The sequence below is a fragment of the Felis catus genome, chromosome F1, assembly GCF_018350175.1.
Source record: "Felis catus isolate Fca126 chromosome F1, F.catus_Fca126_mat1.0, whole genome shotgun sequence".
Taxonomy (NCBI): Eukaryota; Metazoa; Chordata; class Mammalia; order Carnivora; family Felidae; genus Felis; species Felis catus.
This window is the reverse complement of record NC_058384.1, coordinates 21,540,922-21,564,359: the sequence shown is the minus strand read 5'-3', so window position 1 is coordinate 21,564,359 and position 23,438 is coordinate 21,540,922. Positions and strand designations below refer to the sequence as shown.

The following is a 23,438-nucleotide window of genomic DNA, read 5'->3' as shown; positions in this document are numbered from 1 at the left end:
TCAAGGGAAGAAAAATCTATGATGGAAGAACAGATGTTCATTGAATAGTTTATTTGATTTTAAATAATATGGAGTAATTGTAGGAGAAGAAAGCAAAGTATAGAAAGCATTTTTTCACTGAAATATTTTTTATTCAACTGCTTCCAAATTAAACTGGTATTTTAGAATGAATACTTTTTTTAAAAATGTCAGCACTGAAGTTGAAATTCAAGGTGAAATATATATATGTTATATATTTAATATATATGTTATATATGTATAAACATATATTAATATTATATATGAATAACATATGTTACATATTATACATTAATATATACATATACATATACATATATAATATAAATTAATAACATATATGTGTTATATATTTAATATATATTTATAATTTTTTAATGTTTATTTATTTTTGAGAGAGAGAGAGAGAATGCACATGTGCATGAGGGAGGGGCAGAAAGAGAGGGAGATAGAACCCCAAGCAGGGTCTGCACTGTCATCACAGAGCCTGACCTGGGACTTGAACTCACAAACCAGGAAATCGTGACCTGAGCTGAAATCAAGACTTGGAGGCTTAACCAACTGAGCCACCCAGGCACCCCAACATGAATGTTTTTAAAGCTCTTAACAAATAACTAAGGTAAAAAATGTTCCTTTTTTAGCATGATTTTGTGTAACACTGGCCCAATTGAGAAAACAAACAATGGGATGTGGCTTTTTAGTTATAAACACTACAAAAATTATTTTAATTTTTCGTAAGTTCAATGAATTTCTCATAAAATACTTGGCAAATGCAAAAAAAAAATTCTGGACTTTCCTAATAATTACTGACAGGATACATTTGAACAAATAAATATGGAAATTAAACAGTACTATCAAAATATGTTCATCCTTTCCCTAAGTTGTGTGTGTATGCTCAGTCATATAAACAAATGGGAACTCTATCTGGTCCCCTTGGGTGGACTTTTACTTCCTAAGGTTCATATTCATCATCATATAAATCTTAGAATTGCATCCAAGAGGAAGCTTAACAATAATGATTATTTATTTTTGTAGGTTTTAAAGAAGCTAGAGTACCAGAGAAGACCTTTGAAGTGTGAAGAGATTTTCTGTAATTGAAACCAAAATGTCATTTATAGATCCTTATCAGCACATTATAGTAAGTCATTTACTGTTTATAAATCCTTTCTGGGAGGGAGGCAGATATATTTCTGTGCACGAGTATTGCTTCTGTTGGCTAATAAAGTAAAGCTCTATGGCAACACCTGGACTTTTCATGAAACTCATATAAACTACAAACTCCTATAACACATAATAAAAGTAACTCATTTTTTTTCACTGTAAGAGGTACTTGGAGGGGGAAAAAATACCAAAACATGTGTAACAGTACAGAACTTTCATGGAACAATAAAAAAATGTAGTTACCACTTAGCAGCTATCAGTCTGTGTAAGTTCAACACTTCACATGAATTGGTGGAGAGAAGAAAAAAGAATTATTGAATTGACGGCTACATTCTGGTATGCTCTGCCAGGGTAATGCATTCTATACTTTCCCTTAGGTAGGTATAGTTAAACCAACTCTTGTATGAGTGGTTAATTATCAGGAAAGAGTTGAGTCATTTCAAATTTTAGTATGTATTTTCCAAACTCAGTTGGAAGTACTTACCTTCTCTTCTGATCAGAGAAACAAAGGAGCAATTGTTTTGCTGAATTCAACGCTTGAGATCCAGTTAGGTTAGGTTTATATGGACTAAAAATAGTTTTTATGGATTTTAAGGAATAATCCACAGCCTTGTTATTACTTAAAATGAAGCACTGTTCTCTTACTCTACATCCTTCTCTAGCTACCATCCTCTCTCTCTTTCCCTGCCTGGGTAGCCATGATTAACATATTACAGTTGTTTTCTAGTGCTTTCTTCTCCTCCATTCACAACCTGAATCATTAAAAACTAGACTCAGATTTCCCACTTCACACACACACACACACACACACACACACACACACACACACAAATCCATCGAGGGCCTCTTTTGGCTCTGAATTCAATGGACTCTTCAGTACTCCCCCACCCGTACTGGTCATACTTTTTCTAAAACTCTTCTCAATTTTCTGTGGTTCTGTTTCCGATTTCCCTGGTTCTGTTTCCTATTTTCTTGCAATAGGTTCCTTCTTAGTTTTCTTTGCAAGCTGTTCTTCCTGTTGGAGTCTTTTTTTTTCAATTGAGGGGTGACATAAATAAAGTGCATAAATCTTAACTGTTCAGCTTGATGGATATTAACCTACATATTCACTCATGAATATATAACCTATATATTCCACCATCATCCAGGTAAAAATACACAGCATTAGAGGTAACCCAGAAGAGTTGTTCATGTCCTTTCCAGTCAATAAACCCCACAAAGGTAACCAATGTTTGACTTCTATTACCACAGATAAGTTTTGCCTGTTTTTGACCTTCATATAGATACCTGCATTCAACGTTATATCTGTGAGATTCATTCATGTTGTTGTGAGCAGCAGAATTCCACACTTTCACACTTCACATTTCAATTTCCACACTTTCACGTTTCAATTTTCATATCTGAATATACTACAGACTATCTAGTCTCCTGATAACCATCATCCCCTTACTGAATGGTAGCAGTGCCTCTACTGTAAATCAAGCAGCCATATGTGTGTGGCTTGATTTCTATTCTGTTCTATTGGTCTATTAGTCTTCGTTATATAATACCAGTTATATGTCCATCTGAATTTCTGTAGCTTTGAAATTTATCTTCTGTATGATAGTGTAAATCCTCCAACTTTTCTTCTTTAAGATTGCCGTGGCTATTATCAGTCTTCTGCATTTCCGCATAAATTTTGCAATCAGTTTGTCAGTTTACACACACGTGCGCGCGCGCGCGCACACACACACACAAAACTGCTGGAATTTTTAATGGCACTGTAATGATTCTATAGACCAATGAAGGGAGGGATGACATGATAACATTGTTGAGTCTTCCAACCCATTAATAACCCATGAATCTAATCCAGATGAATGTTATTTAGATTATCTTTAAGTCTCTCTGGAGTGTATTGTATTTTTCAGTAAAAAACCTTTTATAGTATCCCCACTTGCCTGCGGTTTCAGTGACCTGTGGTCAGCTTTTATACAGAAATAGATGATCCTCCGGATATATTGTCGAAAGGTCAGTAATAGCCTAACACTGTGTCACAAAGCCTGTGTCATTCACCTCACTTCATCTCATCACGTAGGCATTTTATCATCTCACAAGATCACGGGAGGGTGAGTCCAATACAAGACATTTTGAGAGAGAGAGCACATTCACATAACTTTTATTATGGTTTATTGTTATTTTGTTCCATTTTATTATTGGTTATTGTTAATCTCTTACTGCATCTAATCTATAAACAAACTTTATCATACAGACATATGTTTAAGAAAAAAACAGTATATAGAGAGTTTGTACTATCCATGGTTTCAGGCATCCATGGCTGGAGTGGGAGGTGGAGGGTGGGATGGGGATGTGGGGTTGCTTGGAATGTATCCCCTGTGGGTAAAGAGTATCTTCCAAGTAGTTGTTGCATTTATATCAAAATGGAATCAATTTTTGTAGATCCAGTGAACTTACTGAATTTCTTTATCAATGTTCCATATACAACAGTATATTCCATTTTAAAACTTTTGCTTTATGAATTATGAAGATATGTTATTAGTTCATATATCTTCTGAATGTATATATTTCTGTCTAATTGATGTTTTATCATTAGGTCCTTTTTTTATCTCTAATAATAACTTGTTCTAAATTTTACTTTGTCTTTTATTAATTTGAACCCTCTGGTTTCTTTGATTAGTGTGTGCATCTTTTTTACTTGCAATTTATATTTTTCCTTATATTTAAAGTGTGGTGTTTGTAAAAGGCATACAATCAGTGTTTAAAATGAGATGATTGATTCAAAGACTCATGAAAATAAAATAAAATCATAAAATGAGATGATCTTTTTTTCTGAAACAGTCTCCTACTTTCCCAATTCTGATTTTCTATAGATGCATTTCAACAATGAAGGTAGGTTCCTTTTGTTATTTTTCATACTAATTGAGTTTTTATATCTTATGCACAGATTAATGTTTCTCACCTTACCATTTCAAGAGTGGTGGGTAATTTTTATCACTTTCAGAGAATTTAACCAAAGTGTTCACTCTTCAACTTAAACATGAAATTTGGCACTAGAGACTGAAAACGAAGAAGGAAGATAAGGTTAAAGTCTATAACCTTGAGCTTGAGACAAAAACCAACAATAATTATGAATCCTAACATTTGGATTTTCAATTCATTCTACCTCTAAATCTATTGCAGTTTTTTTTTTTTCTGAGCACTTATTATTTATTGAATGCCCATTGTGTACCACTCCCTGTCAGTTGTCAGTAGGCACTGGGGATGCAAAAGTGAATCAAACAGAGTCCCTGAACTGAGCTTACGCCAAACATTTATTTACGCGCTAACCATAATATTTAGAAAGGGCTCTGAGGGGCGCCTGGGTGGCTCAGTCGGTTAAGCGGCTGACTTCGGCTCAGGTCATGATCTCGCGGTCCAGGAGGTCGAGCCCCGGGTCGGGCTCTGTGCTGACAGCTCAGAGCCTGGAGCCTGTTTCAGATTCTGTGTCTCCCTCTCTCTCTGCCCCTCCCCTGTTCATGCTCTCTCTCTGTCTCAAAAATAAATAAATGTTAAAAAAAAAAATTAAAAAAAAATAGAAAGGGCTCTGATAAGAGACAATGACAATAACTAAAAATAAAAATAAAAAACTAATAAAACTAATAACTCTGGGAATAACTAATAATTGGAATCCTTCTGAAATTCCTAGAGGGAGTGACACAGACCTGAAAGTTTAGTAGAAGTTAAGTGAAGAGGGAGAAAATTACTTTTCTGGATTGGAAAAAACAAATATGAGGTAGTGTGGCGATGAGAAAGTTCATTTAAGGAAATGAAAGAAGTTCAGTATGGTCGGAGTGTACTACATTTCAGAGACCATTGTTATTTCAAATGACCTTCACTCTTCTACCTAATCTGACCAGGCTTTATTACTGAGCGTCATACAGTCCTCACCTGTCTCTTGTCAGATGACCTGTGAACTGACCCAGTTAGTTTCTTCTTCTTTTTTAAAATGTTTATTTATTTTTTGAGAGAGAGGGAGGGAGAGGGAGAGAGTGGGGGTGGGCAGGGGCAGAGAGAGTGGGAGACAGAGAATCCAAAGCAGGCTCTGCCCTGTCAGCTCAGAACTTGATGCGGGGCTCGAACTCAAGATCTCTGAAATCATGACCTGAGCTGAAGTCAGATTATTAACCAAACTGAGCCATGCAGGCACACCTAGTTTCTTCTTTTAACATGGCAGAGTATATTTAAAAATAAAACTGCATCTAGATATTTTAAAACTCATTGCTGTCATCCTTTCCCTCATTTTAACAGTAGCTAAATACTTAGGCCATAGTCATTACCTATGTGGCATTTCCTATGATGAAGCATGCAAACCACATACCTGTATCACAGTTTTCATGACCTTTCCCAGCTTCAGAGTGGGACACTTAATTACTATTCCAACTTATATCCCCTTTACAGGAAGAGGATCCCAAGTGCTTTATAATTTTGTTCTTTCTTCTTGTTCTTTCTGTGTATGTATGAAAAAGACTGCGTGTGTATGTGTGTGTGTCTGTGTAAATTGTTTCAGTGACAAAATTCCCTGCTCTAGTTTTCGAGATACTTTTCAAAATATGTAAGTGGGTATACTCAACACAGAACAATTTTAGTAAAAAGGAAAGATGGGGAAAATTAAGTCAGCTAACTTGTAATGAGTGTTGTCAGACAGGCTAACACAGTTTTGGCTGCCTCAAGGCACAGAAGATTGGCCTTATTTTCACCACCCCTGTGATGCAGTGACACGTTGGAGAATCCCGTGGGCTGATGCAGCAATTGACAGCCAGCAAGTTTTCTTGCTTCCCATAGTGCTGGCTTTTAAGAACTTGGTAGAAAATGGAGTGATAAACCTATGGCAGAATTCAGTTTCCGTATGTTTACAGTTGTGAGATTCCTTCCAACCTGAAGGATGTTTGTGTCTCCAGGATTTATTAAAATTCTTTTGGACCAAGGAGACCAATTTTACAAGAATAGATCAAGTATAAAAGATTTATAAAAATTTCCAGCTTTTTACTCTGAAAATGAGTCATTTCCTGGAATGAAAAAGAATCCACAGTTCTTCCCACCACCTATTAGCAATGGGGGGCCACTGTCCCACTTCCACAGAACCTAAGGTTGTCCTCCCATGAGAGACAGTCAACCACGTGGGTATGCTAGCATGACTGACTGCCTGCTAAATGCAGGGAGCTTTGAAAAACATTATTGTGGGATGACTGGAAATTTTACCAAGAAAGTGGAAAGCTATTATTCTCGATTATTATGGTAACATTGGGGGGGGGGGGGGCTGGGTAAGTTGTCAAAGAACTAGTATTCTACTGCTGGTTCCTGTCTTTAGTTACGTGCTCATGAGCACCTCAACTGAGTTTTAGCCGCTTCGTGTGGAAAACAGTATGAATGGTACCTGCTGTGTCTGCCTCACAGGGCTTTTATAAATAGTAAGTTGATATGTGTACAAAGTATTCTCTAGACACAGTAAAGACAGGCATTTCCAGCCAAGGGACCTCAGAAGGTAAGATACTGCTACTGAGAAATCAAAAATATAAAGGTGGCAAAATTCCTATTGTAAAAGCCTAGCACTGGGCAAAACTAATAGTTTTTATGGCAAATAGCATATTTTGTGTATGTGAGCACTACCAAGTTCTAGAAAAGTGAAAAAAGGATGGGTAGCGATAAGCTTCTAATCTTTCCCTGATATCAGTCATTCCTTATGGTGCAGTCTCTGGCAGTTTCAACTTAAAACAGGGGGGTGGGTGGTTTACTAGGGTACTCATCCTTCGTCAGTGCCCAGCTTAGTCTCAGCCTCCTCCTCTCTGGATCAGCAAATGCCCCTGTGGCAAAACCATGCTTACCTCTCTGGTTTGCTGTGCTCTTTGACTTTTGGTCTCCCTCCTGGTAGTTAAGGCCTTTCTATATTGTTAGTTCTTTGTTACTGTATTAGTCAGTGTTCTCCAGAGAAACAGAATCGATAGGATGTAGAGTCTGGATTTAGCTTGTAAACAAAAGAAATTTATTGCTCAGAGTTCTGGCGGCTGCAAAGTCCAAGATTGAGGAGCCAGCATGGCTGCATTTGGTGAGGACCCTCTTCCTGGTTTGTAGCCACTCTGTCCTCATAAGGTAGAAGAGGCAAGGAATCTGTCTAGATTCTCTTTCATAAAGACGCTAATCCATTCATGAGAGTTCCTTGTACCTCCCAAAGCTCCCATCTCCTAATCTTTGAGGGGTTAAGATTTCAACAAATGAATTTTGGGGGACACAAATATTCAGACCATAGCAGATAGATCTTGATATGGAGATTTATTTTGAGGAATTGTGTCGTGTGGTTATGGAGGCCGTGAAGTCACCCATTCTGCCATCTGCAAACTGGAGACCCAGGAAAGATGGGGGTTTAATTCGGTCCAGTTCTGGAGGCTGGAGAACTCAGGGGGCTAATGGTATAAATAGCAGTCTAAGGTCAGGAGAAGATGAAATGAGGGGTTTCAGCTCAAGCAGTGAAACTCGGAGAAAAGAGGCATATTCCTCTTTTTGTTTTGTTCAGGCCCCCAACAGATTGGTTGATGCCAACCCACCCTGGGAGAAAGCAATCTACTTTTCTGAGTCCCCTGATTCAAATGATAATGTAATTTGGAAACACCCTAACACACACACACACCCAGAAGTAATGTTTAATCTGAATACCCCAACATCAGTCACAGTTACTTTTAGGAAAACCTTTACCCGCTTTGTAAAACCTTATCCAGTTTTCAGTTATTTTCTGTGGGAAGTGGTAATCCGGATTGTTTAATCTGCCATTATCACAAGTGGAGTTCCCCATTACTTGAAATTGGTAGTGCTTCTGCATAATCTCCAGAAGAGAGAGAAAGTCTGATCTTGACAGAGTTTTGCAGATGGCTAAGTTATCCCTTCAACTTGACATTCGATATTGCTCTATGTGAAATTCTAATGTTGGAGTCTGGATTTGTTTCAGGGGACCCTTGACAAATCCCATGTCATTGGTGAAATAATTGCCATTTTACAGATGAGGAAACCAAGGCAGGAAAAACTGAGAAAATCTAAGGCAATTTATTGTAAATACCCTTTTGACTTAGGTTTATATTGTTTAGTTATGAATCTTTTACTGCTTAATGACAAAGACACAGTAAGACCAAGAGAAGGTTAAGAAGTCCCTTAAAATAAAGATAATAAAATAAAGTCCCTAAAAATAAAATAAAAATAAAATTACCCCAAATGGCATCTGTAAATATATCTACACTTTCAAATGTTTGGATCTACTAGACTTCGTGTACACATCTGAAGATCATCCACGCAAAGACACCTTAGATTTGAATGAACACGACGTATTACCTAGATCAGTAATTTTAAACCAAATAAGTATTTCTGCCACCCAAAACATCTTTAAGAATGGGGAAACCTTTTCAAGTTTTCAAGCAGATGGTGCTTCATGTGTTCTAAAGAGCCTCTCCAGGAGAAGGAGGGGCACCTGGGTGGCTCAGTCAGTTAAGCGTCCCACTCTGTTTCAGCTCAGGTCATGATCTCACGGTTTGTGAGCTGGAGCCCTGCGTTGGACTGTGCACTGACAGTGTGGAGCCTGCTTGGGATCCTTTCTTTCCCCCTCTCTCTGTCACTTCTCTGCTCACACTCTCTCTCTCTCTCAAAATAAATACACTTTTAAAAAGATAAAAAAAAAATAAAATAAAGAGCCCCTCCAGGAGAATGAAGGTGTACCTCTCTACCTCATGGGCCTTAGCTCAGCCATCATTACTCCAAAAACAGTGTGCGTTTCTTCAGGGGTATTGAAGTAAGAAAAAAGCCGATGTTAAAAAAATTGTGTGTGTGTGTGGTACTGTAGCTACTTAATTAGCTATTGGACCAGAATCTATATCTCAATTAAAATTCAGGTGCTAAAGATTCGGGTGACTGATCCATTTTAGGTATTTTGAAGACGTTATAGTCACTATAAATTTATGGTGAATGTGGCATTAAGTATTTTAGATGTAAGCTGTCACCATCAAATTTTTTTTAGACTGGTTTTCTGCTAGAACAGTCTCAGTAATCCCAATTAAATAGGACTTAAAATCTTCTAACATCAGTGAAAACGAACCCTATATCATACTTCAATTTTTAAACATATATATGCATATTTATTATGGTATAATATGTTATTACTGTATTTGATATATACATACATATTGTGTAAGTGGAAAGTTTCTTGTTGATGAGGGAGAAAAAGCTCAAATCAGATTTCTGATTATGATTTTCTTTTAATGAAGAAAAATCTAACTCCGCTAGAACTAACAAATTCTGTTGACAAATTGGGTGTTTGGGGCATTAGGATAATTTGTGCACATAGCAATCCATGACTGAGAATTCTGAGAGTTTAGATAGAATTGTAGGTTGTAAATAGTTAAACTGGTCACTCTTAAAAAATGTGAGAGAGTAGTAGTAACACAATGCCTGTGCCTCTCAAATACATCAGAATGAAACTCCACACCAGGAAGTGAAACCAAAAATAGGTACCTTATCTAAAACACTATCCTAACTCTTAGATGACATCAATGCAGCAATTCTTTTAAAAACATTTCTGAGATCTGTTTGAAATTGCCTGTTGCTGATTGTGGTGATGACAATCTCTGGGTTCAGTAATGAGATTCCGCAGTCTTTATCATACCAACAGTCTTTGGTTTTAGTTTAACTTAAAGTTAAGCAATGACAGTTAAGTAGAGAAAGAAAACTATTTGCATGCAGAATGTACCTTCTCTTCCATGATTTGTTTTATGATTATTTCTTCGGTTCTTTATAACAGTAGAACTTTCAACAGATTAGAACAATCATCAAATCGACTTTTCACAAACTGGTTCTTGTTTCCAATGCCCATTTTAGTTACAGTTGTTAATATAATTCTCCAGAATGAATTTAATACAGTAGCTATTTTCACAATGACCGGGAAATTGTGAGACGAAAAAGGGTCATGATTTTCACGATGGAAAAGATTAGGGATGAAAAAGACACTCAAAGTAAGGTAATCCAAGACCTGAAGGCAAAGCTTAATCTTGGTGGCTGAGTCAGTGTATTGAGCTTATATTTGACATCTCAATTGAAATATGGCATCTCTTTTTGCCAACTACCAACTAGCATTGTGCTGAGTCATCAGTTTCCTCCAGGGAACACTGGTTGTGGATTCAATAATATCATTTCCTCTGGCACCACCCCTGAGACATAACCAAAAGTCTCCTATCCAAGTCGGAAGCTAGTCTAGTCCATACTAGTTTGAAATTATAACTGATATTGGCCCCGGGATGTTTCAAAGAATTATCAAAAGGTATTTGGATTTGATTAAAACTAAACATTTTTCTCAAAGAATTTGTATTTACTTTACAGATATTATAACCTTTACAGCTCTTATAAGGAGATGGGCATGATTTTGACACTCATGTTTTGAAAATAACTTACAGGTGATCTGAAGATTTATCGCGTTTCTGAAATTAACTTATAAGAACCAAGAAATGGTTGATTTGTCCCCTATTTCCTATGAATGGTTGCAAGTATTTCATTCATTATAGTTAAGACAGAATTGAGGCTAATGGAAATAAAAGCAGATTAAAACAGCTGAATGATACAGGAAATAACTCAGTTACTAGAGGAACATCAGATCAACTACAGGTATACCAGACAGACTAGATGATAACTGTACCACTTTAATAAATGAAAACAGCCTTTTTCACTAAAGGTGTGGGTATTTGGTATTATTCTCTGTGTAAGTGAAGGAATGTACAAAGAGTGAAGACATTGGGGACAGCAAGAATGGAGTCTAATTCAAGTTTAACTTTTCCTATCTATGAGATACTGGGAAATTATTTAACCTCTCAGAATCTCACTTTAGTTATATATAAATATAAATAAAACCTATGTTCTTTGTCAGGTTGAGAAAGTTCCCATCTATTCTTTGATTGCTGAGAGTTTTTATCCTAAATAGGTGTTGAATTTTGTCAAATGATTTCTTTGCGCTGTTGATATGATCATGTTATTTTTCTTGTTTCGCCTGTTTATGTAATGGACTACATTATTTGGTTTTTGAATGCTAAACCAGCCTTGCATACCTACGGTAAATCCCACTTGCTTGTGGTTATATTTCCTTGTATATATTATTGGATTCTATTTGCTAATAATTTGTTGAGAACTTTTTCATCTATGTTTATGATAGATACTGGTCGGTAGTGGGTTTATATTTTTTCCTTGTAATGTCTCTGTCAGGTTTGTTATCAGGGTAATGCTGGCTTCATGAAATGAGTTAGGCACTGTATCTTCTGCTTCTGTCTTCTGGAAGAGACTGGAGAGTATTGGTGTAATTTCTTCCTTAAGTGTTTAGTAGAATTACCAGTGAATCCATCTGGGCCTGGTGCTTTCTGTTTTGGAAGGTTAGGTATTGATTCAATTTATTTATATATATAGGCCTATTCAGCTTGTCTGTTTCCATTTGCGTGAGTTTTGGTAGATTATGTCTTTCAAGGAACTGGTCCATTTCATCTAGGTTATTAAATTGTGGGCTTGGAGTTGTTCATAGTATTCCTTTATTATCTTTTTAATGTCCATAGAATCTGGAGTGAACTTCCCTCATTCATTTATGATATTTATAATTTGTGCTCTCTTTTTTTTTCTTATGTAGCCTGGCTTATCAGTTTTGTTACTCTTTTCAAAGAACCAACTTTTAGTATCAATGATTTTCTTTGTTGATTTTCCATTTTCAATTTTATTCATTCCTGCTCGAATTTTTACTGTTTCTTCTGCTTACTTTGGACTTAATTTTTGCTTTTCTTTTTCTAGTAGACACTTAGGTGATTCATTTTAGATCTTTCTTTTTTCATATATGCATATCATGAAATAAAACTTGAAATATATGTATATATGAAATAATATGTATGTCAAAATACATATTATTTCATTTCCCTCTAAGCACTACTTTTGCTGCATCCCCCAAATTTTGATAAGTTGTAGTTTCATTTTCATTTAGTTCCAAATATTTAAAAATCTCTCTTGAGACTTCTTCTTTGGCATATGTGTTATTTAAAAGTGAGTTATTTAATCTCCAAGTATTTTGTGATTTTCCAGATGTCATTCAGTTTTGATTACCAGTTTAATTCAATTGTCGTCTGAGAGTACGTATCGTATGATTTTCAACATGAGCTTACGAATGTGTATTCTGGTGTTGGATGAAGTAGCCCATAATGTCAATTATATCTAGTTGACTGATGGTGCTGTTGAGTTCCAACGTGTCCTTACTAATTTGCTGCCTGATGGTTCTATTTCTGATAGAGGGGTATTGAAGTCTCCAACTAATACAGTGAAGTTTTTTTTTTTTTTTTTTTTTTTTGGTAGGGTCAGTGTGTGTTATTTTCAGTTGTATAGGGCAACACACTTTTTTTTTTTACAAGCATTCATTTAATTTATAATTGATAATTTCATTTATACAGAATAAAACTTTGACTACTCAGGCACCTCTGGCTATAGAAGATATTTCTCTTCAATAATAAACTTGAGTAAGAATTATCTTGAAAGATTTTATATGCTTCTCTGCCTTTTTAAATAAAGCATGCTCATCATTCAGGACTTCACCTCTTCCTGATGCTACATTACAAATCTGAACATAAATTATTCTATTGAGAGATTGATATCTTCAGAAACTTGTTGAATGTTATATAACTTTTGGTTCTATATCTCACTACTGCTGGTCCTATATATGAATCTGTTTTATAGTTTTTTCTACCTCCTCGATTTTAGACTGTCATTACTCATTTTTCAGTATTGCCAGTATCTTACCTTTTTAAAATCAATTATGGACTTTTTAAAGTGTTAAGCAAGTCTGTTTAAAGTCAGGAAAGATAGGAGTAGCTTATAAGTGTGTGCTTCTTCTAAGATGAAATGTGCATGGGGCGCCTGGGTGGCGCAGTCGGTTAAGCGTCCGACTTCAGCCAGGTCACGATCTTGAGGTCCGGGAGTTCGAGCCCCGCGTCGGGCTCTGGGCTGATGGCTCAGAGCCTGGAGCCTGTTTCCGATTCTGTGTCTCCCTCTCTCTCTGCCCCTCCCCCGTTCATGCTCTGTCTCTCTCTGTCCCAAAAATAAATAAACGTTGAAAAAAAATTTAAAAAAAAAAGATGAAACGTGCTTGAGCTTCAGATAAAGATTTTGTAATCTTTCTAGTTGCTCAGAGAACTTAGTGAATTCCTGCTTCCTTACTCTGTTTTGGTTGATAGAGTTGTTTAGTGACTACTTTCAAGTTAGGTGAAGTATTTAATAATCTTCAACCAGTTATTATTTATTATGTGCATACAAGCTATTGGGCTAATAGAAAATTTTAACATCGTTACATATGGTTTAAAACAAATGCATTAAAATTAACATAAGTAGTTTTCCGGTCATTGCATTGGATCCAAAAGATTTTTAAAACCGCTCTGGAAATGTCTTGCCAAAGAAAACTTTCATTGAACAGTAACAATAAAAGCAAACAAATCTGAATAATGCAAACATCTTGCTCTGACTTTGCCTCTCTAAGCCAGGGCTTCCTCATCATTCAGTACAAAGCCTGATTGTCTTCCTAGAAGGCTTGCAGTCCTGATTTACATTTTCCCTCAAGCTTGGTAAACCTGACAGCAGAAAAGTTCCAGCAGTCAAGTCGTAGTGACATTTTTTAAAGCATGATCTAAACTTCTCAATAATTCTGTGGTGGGAGAGAGGAGAGAGAGAATCGAATAAGGAGCAGCCCTGGGATCAAAGGATGTTTCTGGTATGAATGTTACTTCCCTTCACCGTGACTGTTTTTAACCAGTCTCAAGGAAACAACGAGTATAGTTTGCTTGGATCCTATCTTGGAAGCTAATTTTTAATTTACTATTATTTGTTTCCAGGTGGAGCACCAGTATTCCCACAAGTTCACAGTAGTGGTGTTACGTGCCACCAAAGTGACAAAGGGGGCCTTCGGTGACATGCGTAAGTGTCCTTATTTGCTTTTCTGTTGAAAATGCATAACCTAGTTGCTCCAGCCCTCTGACAAGCCAGGGGCTCCCTCTCTTTCAGATGTGGTTATCTTTGTCTAGATCTTTGAATGATAACATTTCCAACAGTGCTCTGATGCTCTGCTTTCTGTTGGAATAGTGTTTTGTCTTGACTTTACATTAATTGAGAGTACTTGGAGTCAGAAAAAATGTCTTATGATGACATCCAGATTTTTGGAATTAAAATAAATTCTATTTAATTCTATTTTGAAAAGAGTGCTGAGTGAAGACTTTGAACAAGCTGCCCCTGAGGCATTGTGCCTATAGGATTAAAAAAATGCAGTTTCTCTAGTTCTTATGCCCGTAAATGTGTTTATTATGTGTGAAAATAGCTAAAGAAACTGGTGTAGCACAGCTTCCAACAACGTGAACCGCAGCCTGAGGATAATGTTGAATGAACTTGCTGGCGGTATCCTTTCCCCATGCTTGGAAAAAGCCATTTTCCGAGTTCATCTCACCACTCAAAAGGCTGGGGGTTATGGGGGTAGAAATACAAAGAAAGATGGATAAGGATTATGATGATGAATTTGGTAAAGTTTTAGATGATTGCTAAAATATGGGAACAGGCGATTTACCTCTGAGAACGGGATTTGGAGAAAGAATGGAGATTATAGTTTGTCAAGCTGGGAAGCAGGCAGGGAAGGCTGCCTTGCCCAGTGATGTTGAGGAAGAAAATCTTGGCGAGGAGAGTGAGAAGTCCCAGGCTGAGCAAGTAGAGTTTTTGAAAGCGAGAGAACAGAGTGCTTATGAGGAACTAGAAGAGATCCGGTGTTGTTAGAGAATAGACAGCAAAGGGGAAGGGGGACCAACACTAATATAACAAAGGCTGAGGTTGAGATTTCATCAGAAATACAATGGGAAAAATTTGATGGCATTTTTGTCATAAATCACAAATTGAATTTTTATTCTAAAAAATGTTTGTTCTGGGGACGCCTGGGTGGCTCAGAGGGTTAAGCGTCCAACTCTTATTTTCAGCTCAGGTCATGATCTCACAGTTTCATGAGTTCAAGCCCTGCATTGGGCTCTGCACTGACAACGTGAAGCCTGCTTGGGATTCTCTCTCTCTCCCTTTCTCTCTGCTCCTTCCCTGCTCACGTGTTGTCTCTGTCTCTCTCAAGATAAATAAATAAACTTAAAAACATTTTTTAAAATGTCTGTCCTGGCCATATTGTGTTAAATATATTGGAAGCAAATGTGGGGTATACTTTATATTTTTAAGAATAAAAAATATGATAACGGATGCAAGAATAAAAATTAGCTGCTTGAAATCATGCTGAAAATGGGCCAGTAGAGAAAAGTTAAATACTATGGGGAAAAAAAGTGAGCTCAGTGCCCAAGCCTTCAGCAAATGAAAAGAGGTGTCCAGGAAGTGGACAGGACACCTGCATGGCTCAGTCAGTTGAGTGTTCGACTCTTGGTTTCAGCTCAGGTCATGATCTCACAGTTTTGTGAGTTCAAGCCCCTGCATCGGGCTCTGCACTGCTTACTTGGGATTCTGTCTCCCTCTCATGCTCTCTGCCACGCCCCCACTCACGCTGTCTCTATCTCTCTCAAATAAATAAACCTTTTTAAAAAATATTTTTTTAAAAAGTCAGAAGTAAAATGGGAAACAATGTAGAATCTAATGGCAAAAGTTTTAGATGAGCAGTAGTTTTCATGAGAGATGAGAGTACAAGGATAATTTATTTCACTCTCATCTGGACCAGGGATTTATACTCTAAATTGTATCTTATACTTCAATCCAACCCATTTAACCACCCCTTGGTCAATGTTCTTCTGAAGTTATTCTTGTTTTGCTTTTTAAAATTCTCTGCATTTTCATCATCTAAATGAGAGTTCCCTGGAAAAAAGAGCCACGTCAGAAACCCTTTTTAAAAACTGGTATATGCCCCATGACCTTGAGAAAAGGCACAGGCTTTAAAATTCAAGAGGTCGATTGTTAGATAAGCTCTCCTTAATTCCCTTGAAGCCTAGGTCAGTAACTTGCCAGGCATGCAAGTTACTAACCTAATTTGACTTTTAAAAAATATAGTTATGTCTTATACAAAGCAGCAACAATGCTTTCTTATAGCGCTGAACTCTGTCATTCAGGTACAACAGGTGTTACTGTGGTTAAGACGAGCCCACACAGCAGTTCAAACTCTATATATACTCTGTGAGTCACCTTCAGCTGGTATGGATCTGATTTCCTAGCTACTTCCCCCAGAGGCACAGGTATTTGGGCTATCGTTATTTATTAGGATTAAGCCAGGAGACATAGTGGTGTAGCAGGTGTCATTTTAAACCTATGTGAGTTGACATTAATAATAATACTTATATATAAACATGAGATATTAACTCATGAAACAGGGAACAGGTTCATTTTGGATCCTCACAGTGTACACAACACAGTTTAGACCCTTGGTCTCTAGAAGCTTCCTTTTGAAAATGAAGGACCCATGGAAGGAATAGCCACTGGAGATTAATCACTATAGGGGAAAGGACAGTGTCATGACATTCTGGTGAACTTTTTATTCAGCATTTGTATTTTGATTTTGTTTCATTTGAGTTGTTACATAATTTCTTGGAGGAGGGGCAATTGTTACTAACCCTTTATATCACCTTAATGAGTTTATAGAAAGTCAGGAAGAGATAAGAAGGAAGAACAAGAGAAAGTCTTAGAGAAACAAATTCAGTGAGAAGGTTAGCATAAAAAAGTGAAGGGTTGCAATACATCGCCAAGCACTTTATTTCTGAGAAGTTGTAGGAGATTATTACAGTGAGAAAAGGTATTGGCATTAGCTGTCACTTTCCTAAGAGGAGTTTTGATGATATTGCGTGGTGAGCTTGATCAATACAAATTACCAAGTAAACTGAATTTGGATTCTTTGTATATAGAATCTCTCTCAATATAGACAAAGATAAAACTACAAAAAATGCCCTAAGATCTGTGAAGACTATGATAGCAGAAACCTACACCCTCTTCTGTGGTTGATATTGTCTGCGTTTATTTGAGAAGGCAAATTTCCATAAAATTTTACATGTTGATAAAGAAGAATGACAGATTACTACTGGGTTTTTTGGTTTTGCCTGAGTATGTGGGGGCTTTCTCAAGGGTGCCACAAAAAAATCAAATGGTTGATTCCTGGTAAAATGCCTATATTTGCCCTTTTCTTTTCTTTCTTTTTTTTTTTTTTTGAGATAATACTAAGATTGTATCTATTTTTTATTTTGTCCCTTGATAAATCATCTTTTTCTAATTATCTCCATTTAAAAATATCATGTAATGTTGTCAAAACATCATAATAAAATTAGCAGCACCCCATGAGCTGTCTTTTGAGGGGTCAGAGTTGACATTTTAATCATAACATCTCACTCATTTCGTTGTTTTTACCTAAGGGCCTGGGCCAGCCAAGAGCAGGACAGCCCCTTCCCGGACCTGGTTGCTAATCTCAGCATGCGAAAATGTATCACTTATGCCTGTATCCCAGTGCCCAACCTTCCGTGCATTCTTATTCTCACATCATATGAAGAGGTTGTTTGAAGTTCATAATTGCAACTGACTCACCATAGTCTTAGTTTTAAAATAAGTAGTTTGCCTTAATTTTGGCAATATTAATATAACTCTCACTTTTAAAGCTATAGTATTATATATATGTATAATATATATATTATATATATGCAGTACATACATATATGTAAGCATATTTATATATGTATGTATGTATATATATATATGTACATATATATATGTAAGCATATATATATGTAAGCTTGCATATATGCAAGCATAATTCATTCTGGAAACATGCTTGTAATCCAAAGCACTTGTATATCAAAGCGAATTTCAAGAACCATTGGTTCCGTTGTGATCATGTGACGTTCGGCATCACGTATTCCTCGTATTGCAAGACATAGCTCTTTACCAAGTTAAAATGTACTTATGTTTGCTCATCCTGTGGAACACTCACAGAACAAGTTACTCACAGTCCAAGGCTTTATGGTATATTAAATATAACGTGTAGTCATGAGTATGTCAACACTGCAGCAGGTGCATGTGTTGGATGGGTATATATTAAATTCTGTGTTTTTTATTGTTCCTTTCCTCTTCTAACAGAGGTTACACATTTGCAGAATGACTACAGTGACGATAAAATTTCAGTCGGTAATAGAGTTTTCTTTGTGCATGTGTGAAGTGAAACACACAGCCCTGGCCACAAACCTGATTTTAAAACCAAATGAAATGGCTGGCACAAATGTTTTAGCTACCTCCCTGAGTTTCTGCTCCTTTTCATGTTGGGGAAAACACAGATCAAATGTGATAATGGAGGCTAGTCTCAGACTTCACAACTGGATAGAGTCATGTTTCAGTCCCTAAGATGAAGTCAGAAAATGGATATGATAGTGTTTTTGAAACAATAAAATACTATACCAGTATTAGATATTTTTAATATCCTAATTATGCAAATATACTAATGATTCTTGTCTGGTCTCAACAGACACCCAACTCTTTCTCTTTACAGAATGAGCGTCACCAACGTTAGGGTTTCCAAAGACGGTTGTAGGATTGCAGATAGATCTACTTTCCTTAAGTATTCAGGAGAACACAGAGCTTAATTCCAACCTTTAAACTTTAAGAAAAAAATAAATATATTTGGGAGAACTATGAGCTCATTATGTTGAAACCAATTTTAATAAGATTGTATTGCTTCTATCTTAAGGTACTCTTTTTGGGTTTTCTTAAGAACTCAAGCTTTTATTTGCATAAAGTCTGTATCTGTGGGTAAATGATGTTTTATTGTAGATAAACTCACAGCAAGATCTAAATCAAGTTCCTGATTTTTAAACAGCTGTGCCATTTGCAGGTCCAAGGCTGACCTAATCTCCCCAAGTAGTGCTTTTCAAACATTAATGTCCAAGTGAGTCACCCACGGTTCTTGTTGAAAGTGTGGATTCTGATTCAGTAAGTCTGGGAAAGGTTTCCCTCTTTCCTCCAGTCTTGTTCTCCCCAGCAGCAGCTCAATGCCCTCACCTCTAGGACCATCCAGAGGATTTAGCCTCTTCAAAGGACATGACCTGCAATGCATAGTGTTAATAATTCCCTGGGAAAGGAGCCTAGAACTCAGCCTTCCTATTTGTAAGTGTTAGCCTGAGAGGCAGAGTGTTGGGTGCGTACGTAGAGGAACGTTATCTATTTAATTTTTTTGAGAACCTTCAGCAGCAAGAGCAATGTAGAAATTACTATAAAAGTATAATATCTCTGGTAGACCTTCATGAATATCACAGTGATCAAATCCCTAGGAAACAGGCCAAATATATTTATGAAAGAGTATGGTCTCCAGAGGCAAAACACTACTCTCTCATCCCATGTTGTTGGGCAAGTTTCCTCTGTCTTCTTTTTTCACCATAGAGATGTTATGAGAATTCAATGCATTAACTAATGTGAAGTACTCATATGCCTGACACATAGTAAGACCTCAATGATATTATCTATTATTGTTAAAATTATTTCAGATACCAACATAAGAAGACACTTCTTTCTTTCTTTCTTTCTTTCTTTCTTTCTTTCTTTCTTTCTTTCTTTCTTTCTGTCTTTCTGTCTTTCTCTCTCTCTTTCTTTCTTTCTTTTTTAAGATTTATTTATTTGTGAGAGAGAGAGTGCAAGCAGGGAAGGGGCAGAAGGAAAGGGGGACAGAGGATCCAAAGCGGGCTCTGCACTGACAGCAGCAAGCTCGATGCAGGGCTCAAACTCATGAACCCCGTGAGATCATGACCGGAGCCCAAGTCAGACACACAACCAACTGAGCCACCCAGGTGCCCCAAGAAGACATTTATTTCTTAAATATAATCTTTGTGTGAGCTAAAGAATATTCTTTTGGGGTTGTCCATGCACTGGGATAATTTTTCAGTTTTTCACCTTGGAGACAAATTTCCATTGTGAGTTTCTGGGTTGAGCAGATTAACGGATCCTTCTTTTTTTCAGCTTAGAAGAAATAAATGGTAGAATGGCACTTCCGTTGTCTTCTCTGATGCACTTGGGCACAGTTCACTCCTGTGCACCTCTGCCAGCTGTCCAGACTTCTGTTTAACACTTGTCACATAGGCGTCTAACCATGTGTTTATAAAACTGTGGCCTGTATCTTGTGTTTTAGAAAATAGGTGTTTAGCCTCGAGACTGGCAAAGTAGTAGTAAGATCTCAGAATTTTGGATGAAGGAATAGACAAATGATATTTGTAAATATGTGTAATTATACCTTTCTTCTTGGGTAGTGCCTTCTTTTTACCTCACTAAAGAGAGAAGTTTAAAAATAATTTTATACTCCATTTTTTTGTAGATTATAAATATCTGTTATTTCTATCCATAGCTATCTAGAATTTTCCTGGATTTCAAGGTACATATATTTTATAACACCTTTGGATTAATATAATAAACCTTTTCTTGGATTAAGTATGGGGTTTCAAATATATATGTATATAAATAAATGGAACTGCTATTGGCCAAATATGTGTATTTTTTATGGAATCAAACATTTCCGTAGGCTTTAGCCCTTAAGTTATGATGAATGAGTTTCGGTTTACTAATATTTTTGGAATGTTTTTGAGTATCCACCCAAGATTTAAAAAATTCTGTGTATAACGAAACAATTTCCCAGTGGCCTCTTTATGGAAGATAATTTCAAGATGAATAAAGTGTTCCAGAACATGCCTATCTCTCATCTCTTATCTTGTATTTTCTACAAAGTTGAGAAATAGGTTGTGTTAGGAAAGAACTACTGTTCTTCATTCATTTAACTCATGTAGTTTATTAAACGGTCAAATGGTTTTAGGAGGACAGTTAGTCGTTTTTTTCTCTATTTAAATGTCATTAGATCTCTGTGCGTGTGTGACTCGTATGTATATATTTGTGTTTAGGTCTGATGAGTACTGTAAATACTGTTCTATATATTTTGATAATATCAGTTGATCCTTGGGTAGATTTTCACCACATTTATCCAATAAGATTAACAGCATCTTCCAGTTGTATATTTGGTAGCAATGCTTTTGTGAGATAAGGAAAGCAGATTCCTATCAAAATGAAGAGTACGTCACCAGTACTAATAGGGACATAATCCACATGTTCTCTCCTTTTTTTCAAGACTATCAGTGATAGAACCTCCTTAATTTAGTTTTTTATCACATATGTCTTATACTTGAACTTCTTTGTCTTAAAATACTTTCATATTTTTCACAAAAATACTTCAACATGTTAATGTTCTACATGTTAAATATTTCAGCATGTTAATGTTTAATGAAGGGAAATCTTCATTCTAAAAACTTTTTAAAAACTGAGTGATATGCAGGCTTCTTTTCTTATGCTAAGTAAATTCTCTTTGCCAAAAATCATACATCACCACTTCTGTATTGAAAATGTGTGATTAATATCTCACGGAGTAAAATTTAAAAAATAGTTAAATGTTTCTTAAGTTTCCTCAGAAAAGTATGCTCTTAAACTTTTTATGTCAAAGAGAAGAATTCTGCTCTAAAAGTTTGAGCATGTATGTGAAAACATTTATCATGTATGCTATTTTAGCATATTTTAATATTTTAAAATATTTCTTAAAAATAAAAATTCTATGACATAGAGATTGAAGTTAAGTTAAACTCAGCCAAGGGATAGTCTGGGAGTTTTGTAAATTTCACTGACTCCTCATAAGTACTTTTCCGTTCTTACTCCCCATGATGCATCAATATATTTTTTATGAAATATTTTAGATAAAATTCTAGACAAATTTATTTTCAGTTAATATACAAGGTGAATCCAAATCTGCAGTCGCAAAATGAAATAATAGCTTGGAAATTTTAACTTTGGAGAACAAATGTTAAAAGAAATAGAACCCAGTGTTTTTTCCAGCACGCCTCCATTATTCTTTTTTTTAATTTTTATTTATTTTTGAGAGAGAGAGAGAGTGAGAAAATTGGGGAGCGGCAGAGAGGGAGACACAGAATCTGAAGCAGGCTCCGGGCTCTGAGCTGTCAGCACAGAGCCTGACGTAGGGCTCAAACCCATGAGCCATGAGATCATGAAAAAGTAAGATGCTTTGACTGAGCCACCCAGGCGCCCCAAGCAAGGCTCCATTATTAATGTCCTCATCGATAAATGTTGAGCATCTGCTATCTTGAGAAGTACAAAAAAAATAAACATAATACGTGTGGTAGATAACTTTATTCAGTGCCTATTTCATACCAGAGAGGAAGCATGGCTTAGAGATTGGAGCAAGGACTCTGGAACTGGCTTGCTTGAATTCAAATCTCCCTTCTATTTATTAACTCCATGATTTTGGGTAAGTTACTTAGCTTTCCTCAGCCTCAATTTCCTCAGTGGTTACATGGAGGTAACAATTATACCTTCCTCATAGGTTTTTTTTTTTTTACAAGAATTAAATAAGATTATGAAGCATTTAGAAAAGGGCTTGATGTATAGTATACACAATATGTGTTAAATAAATAAGCAAAACTATTCAGTGGAGTTCATGGAACTTAACATACTGCATTTATTCGTTTTAGTAACCCTAGAAGATATATGCTGTTTTTATTTTAATTTTACAGATACACAATTTTTTAAAAAGACGTTAAGTAAATGTTCCCAAATCACACAGCTGTTAGGTTTTATGGCTAGAACTTAAATCTCTCTCCCTCTGATGTTTACTTGTACGGTAGCTTTGCCTCTGAGCTTCGTACGGCCTAGATGATAAGATGAAACAGGTGTAAGTCTGGAAAACCAACCCAAGAAGATATGCACTCAGTAATTGTGTGTTTAGGCTGTACAATGTTACTGATTTTGAAAAGTGCTGGCAATAAACTTCCCAGAAGACTTCACAGGTAGAATGGAGACGGATTTTATAACTTCAGTAGAATTTTGTTATTATTAAATACTTTTGATACTTCAGTTTAGAAAAAAAAATCATAAAAGATCTTAAACATCGGGCTGGCATGGTATGTCTACGGGCATGGTATGTCTATTATTTAAGGAATCTGGCTATTTTTTAATGGTTTAGGCTAGTGAATAAATGTCAGGTAGCAAGGATAATGCCTTGTTTGAGTATACTGACCCTAAACTGGGGGTCAGTTTTGCTGCACAGGGCACTTTGGGCAATATCTAGAGAGATTTTTAGTTGTCACAATTGGGGGATCCCTTCTGGCATGTGGTGTGTAGAGGCCAGGGACAGCATCTCAGAGCAAAGAATTATC

General features: G+C 36.3%; 1 protein-coding gene across 5 annotated transcripts in view; it reads left to right on the top strand.

Annotated features, from left to right (window-relative positions):
• Positions 1-23,438, top strand: part of PLA2G4A (phospholipase A2 group IVA) — a 159,657-nt gene that overhangs the window by 31,084 nt on the left and 105,135 nt on the right. For 3 of the 5 annotated variants that reach the window (XM_006942736.4, XM_019821715.3, XM_019821716.2), the window contains exons 2-3: positions 1,054-1,156; positions 14,085-14,166. In XM_006942736.4, the coding sequence (XP_006942798.1) occupies positions 1,124-1,156; positions 14,085-14,166 (115 nt within the window). In that variant the 5' untranslated portion in view covers positions 1,054-1,123. Of the gene's footprint in view, positions 1-1,053; positions 1,157-13,410; positions 13,964-14,084; positions 14,167-23,438 lie in introns of those variants that run through there. The other 2 variants (XM_019821718.3, XM_006942737.3) reach the window with 2 other exon arrangements.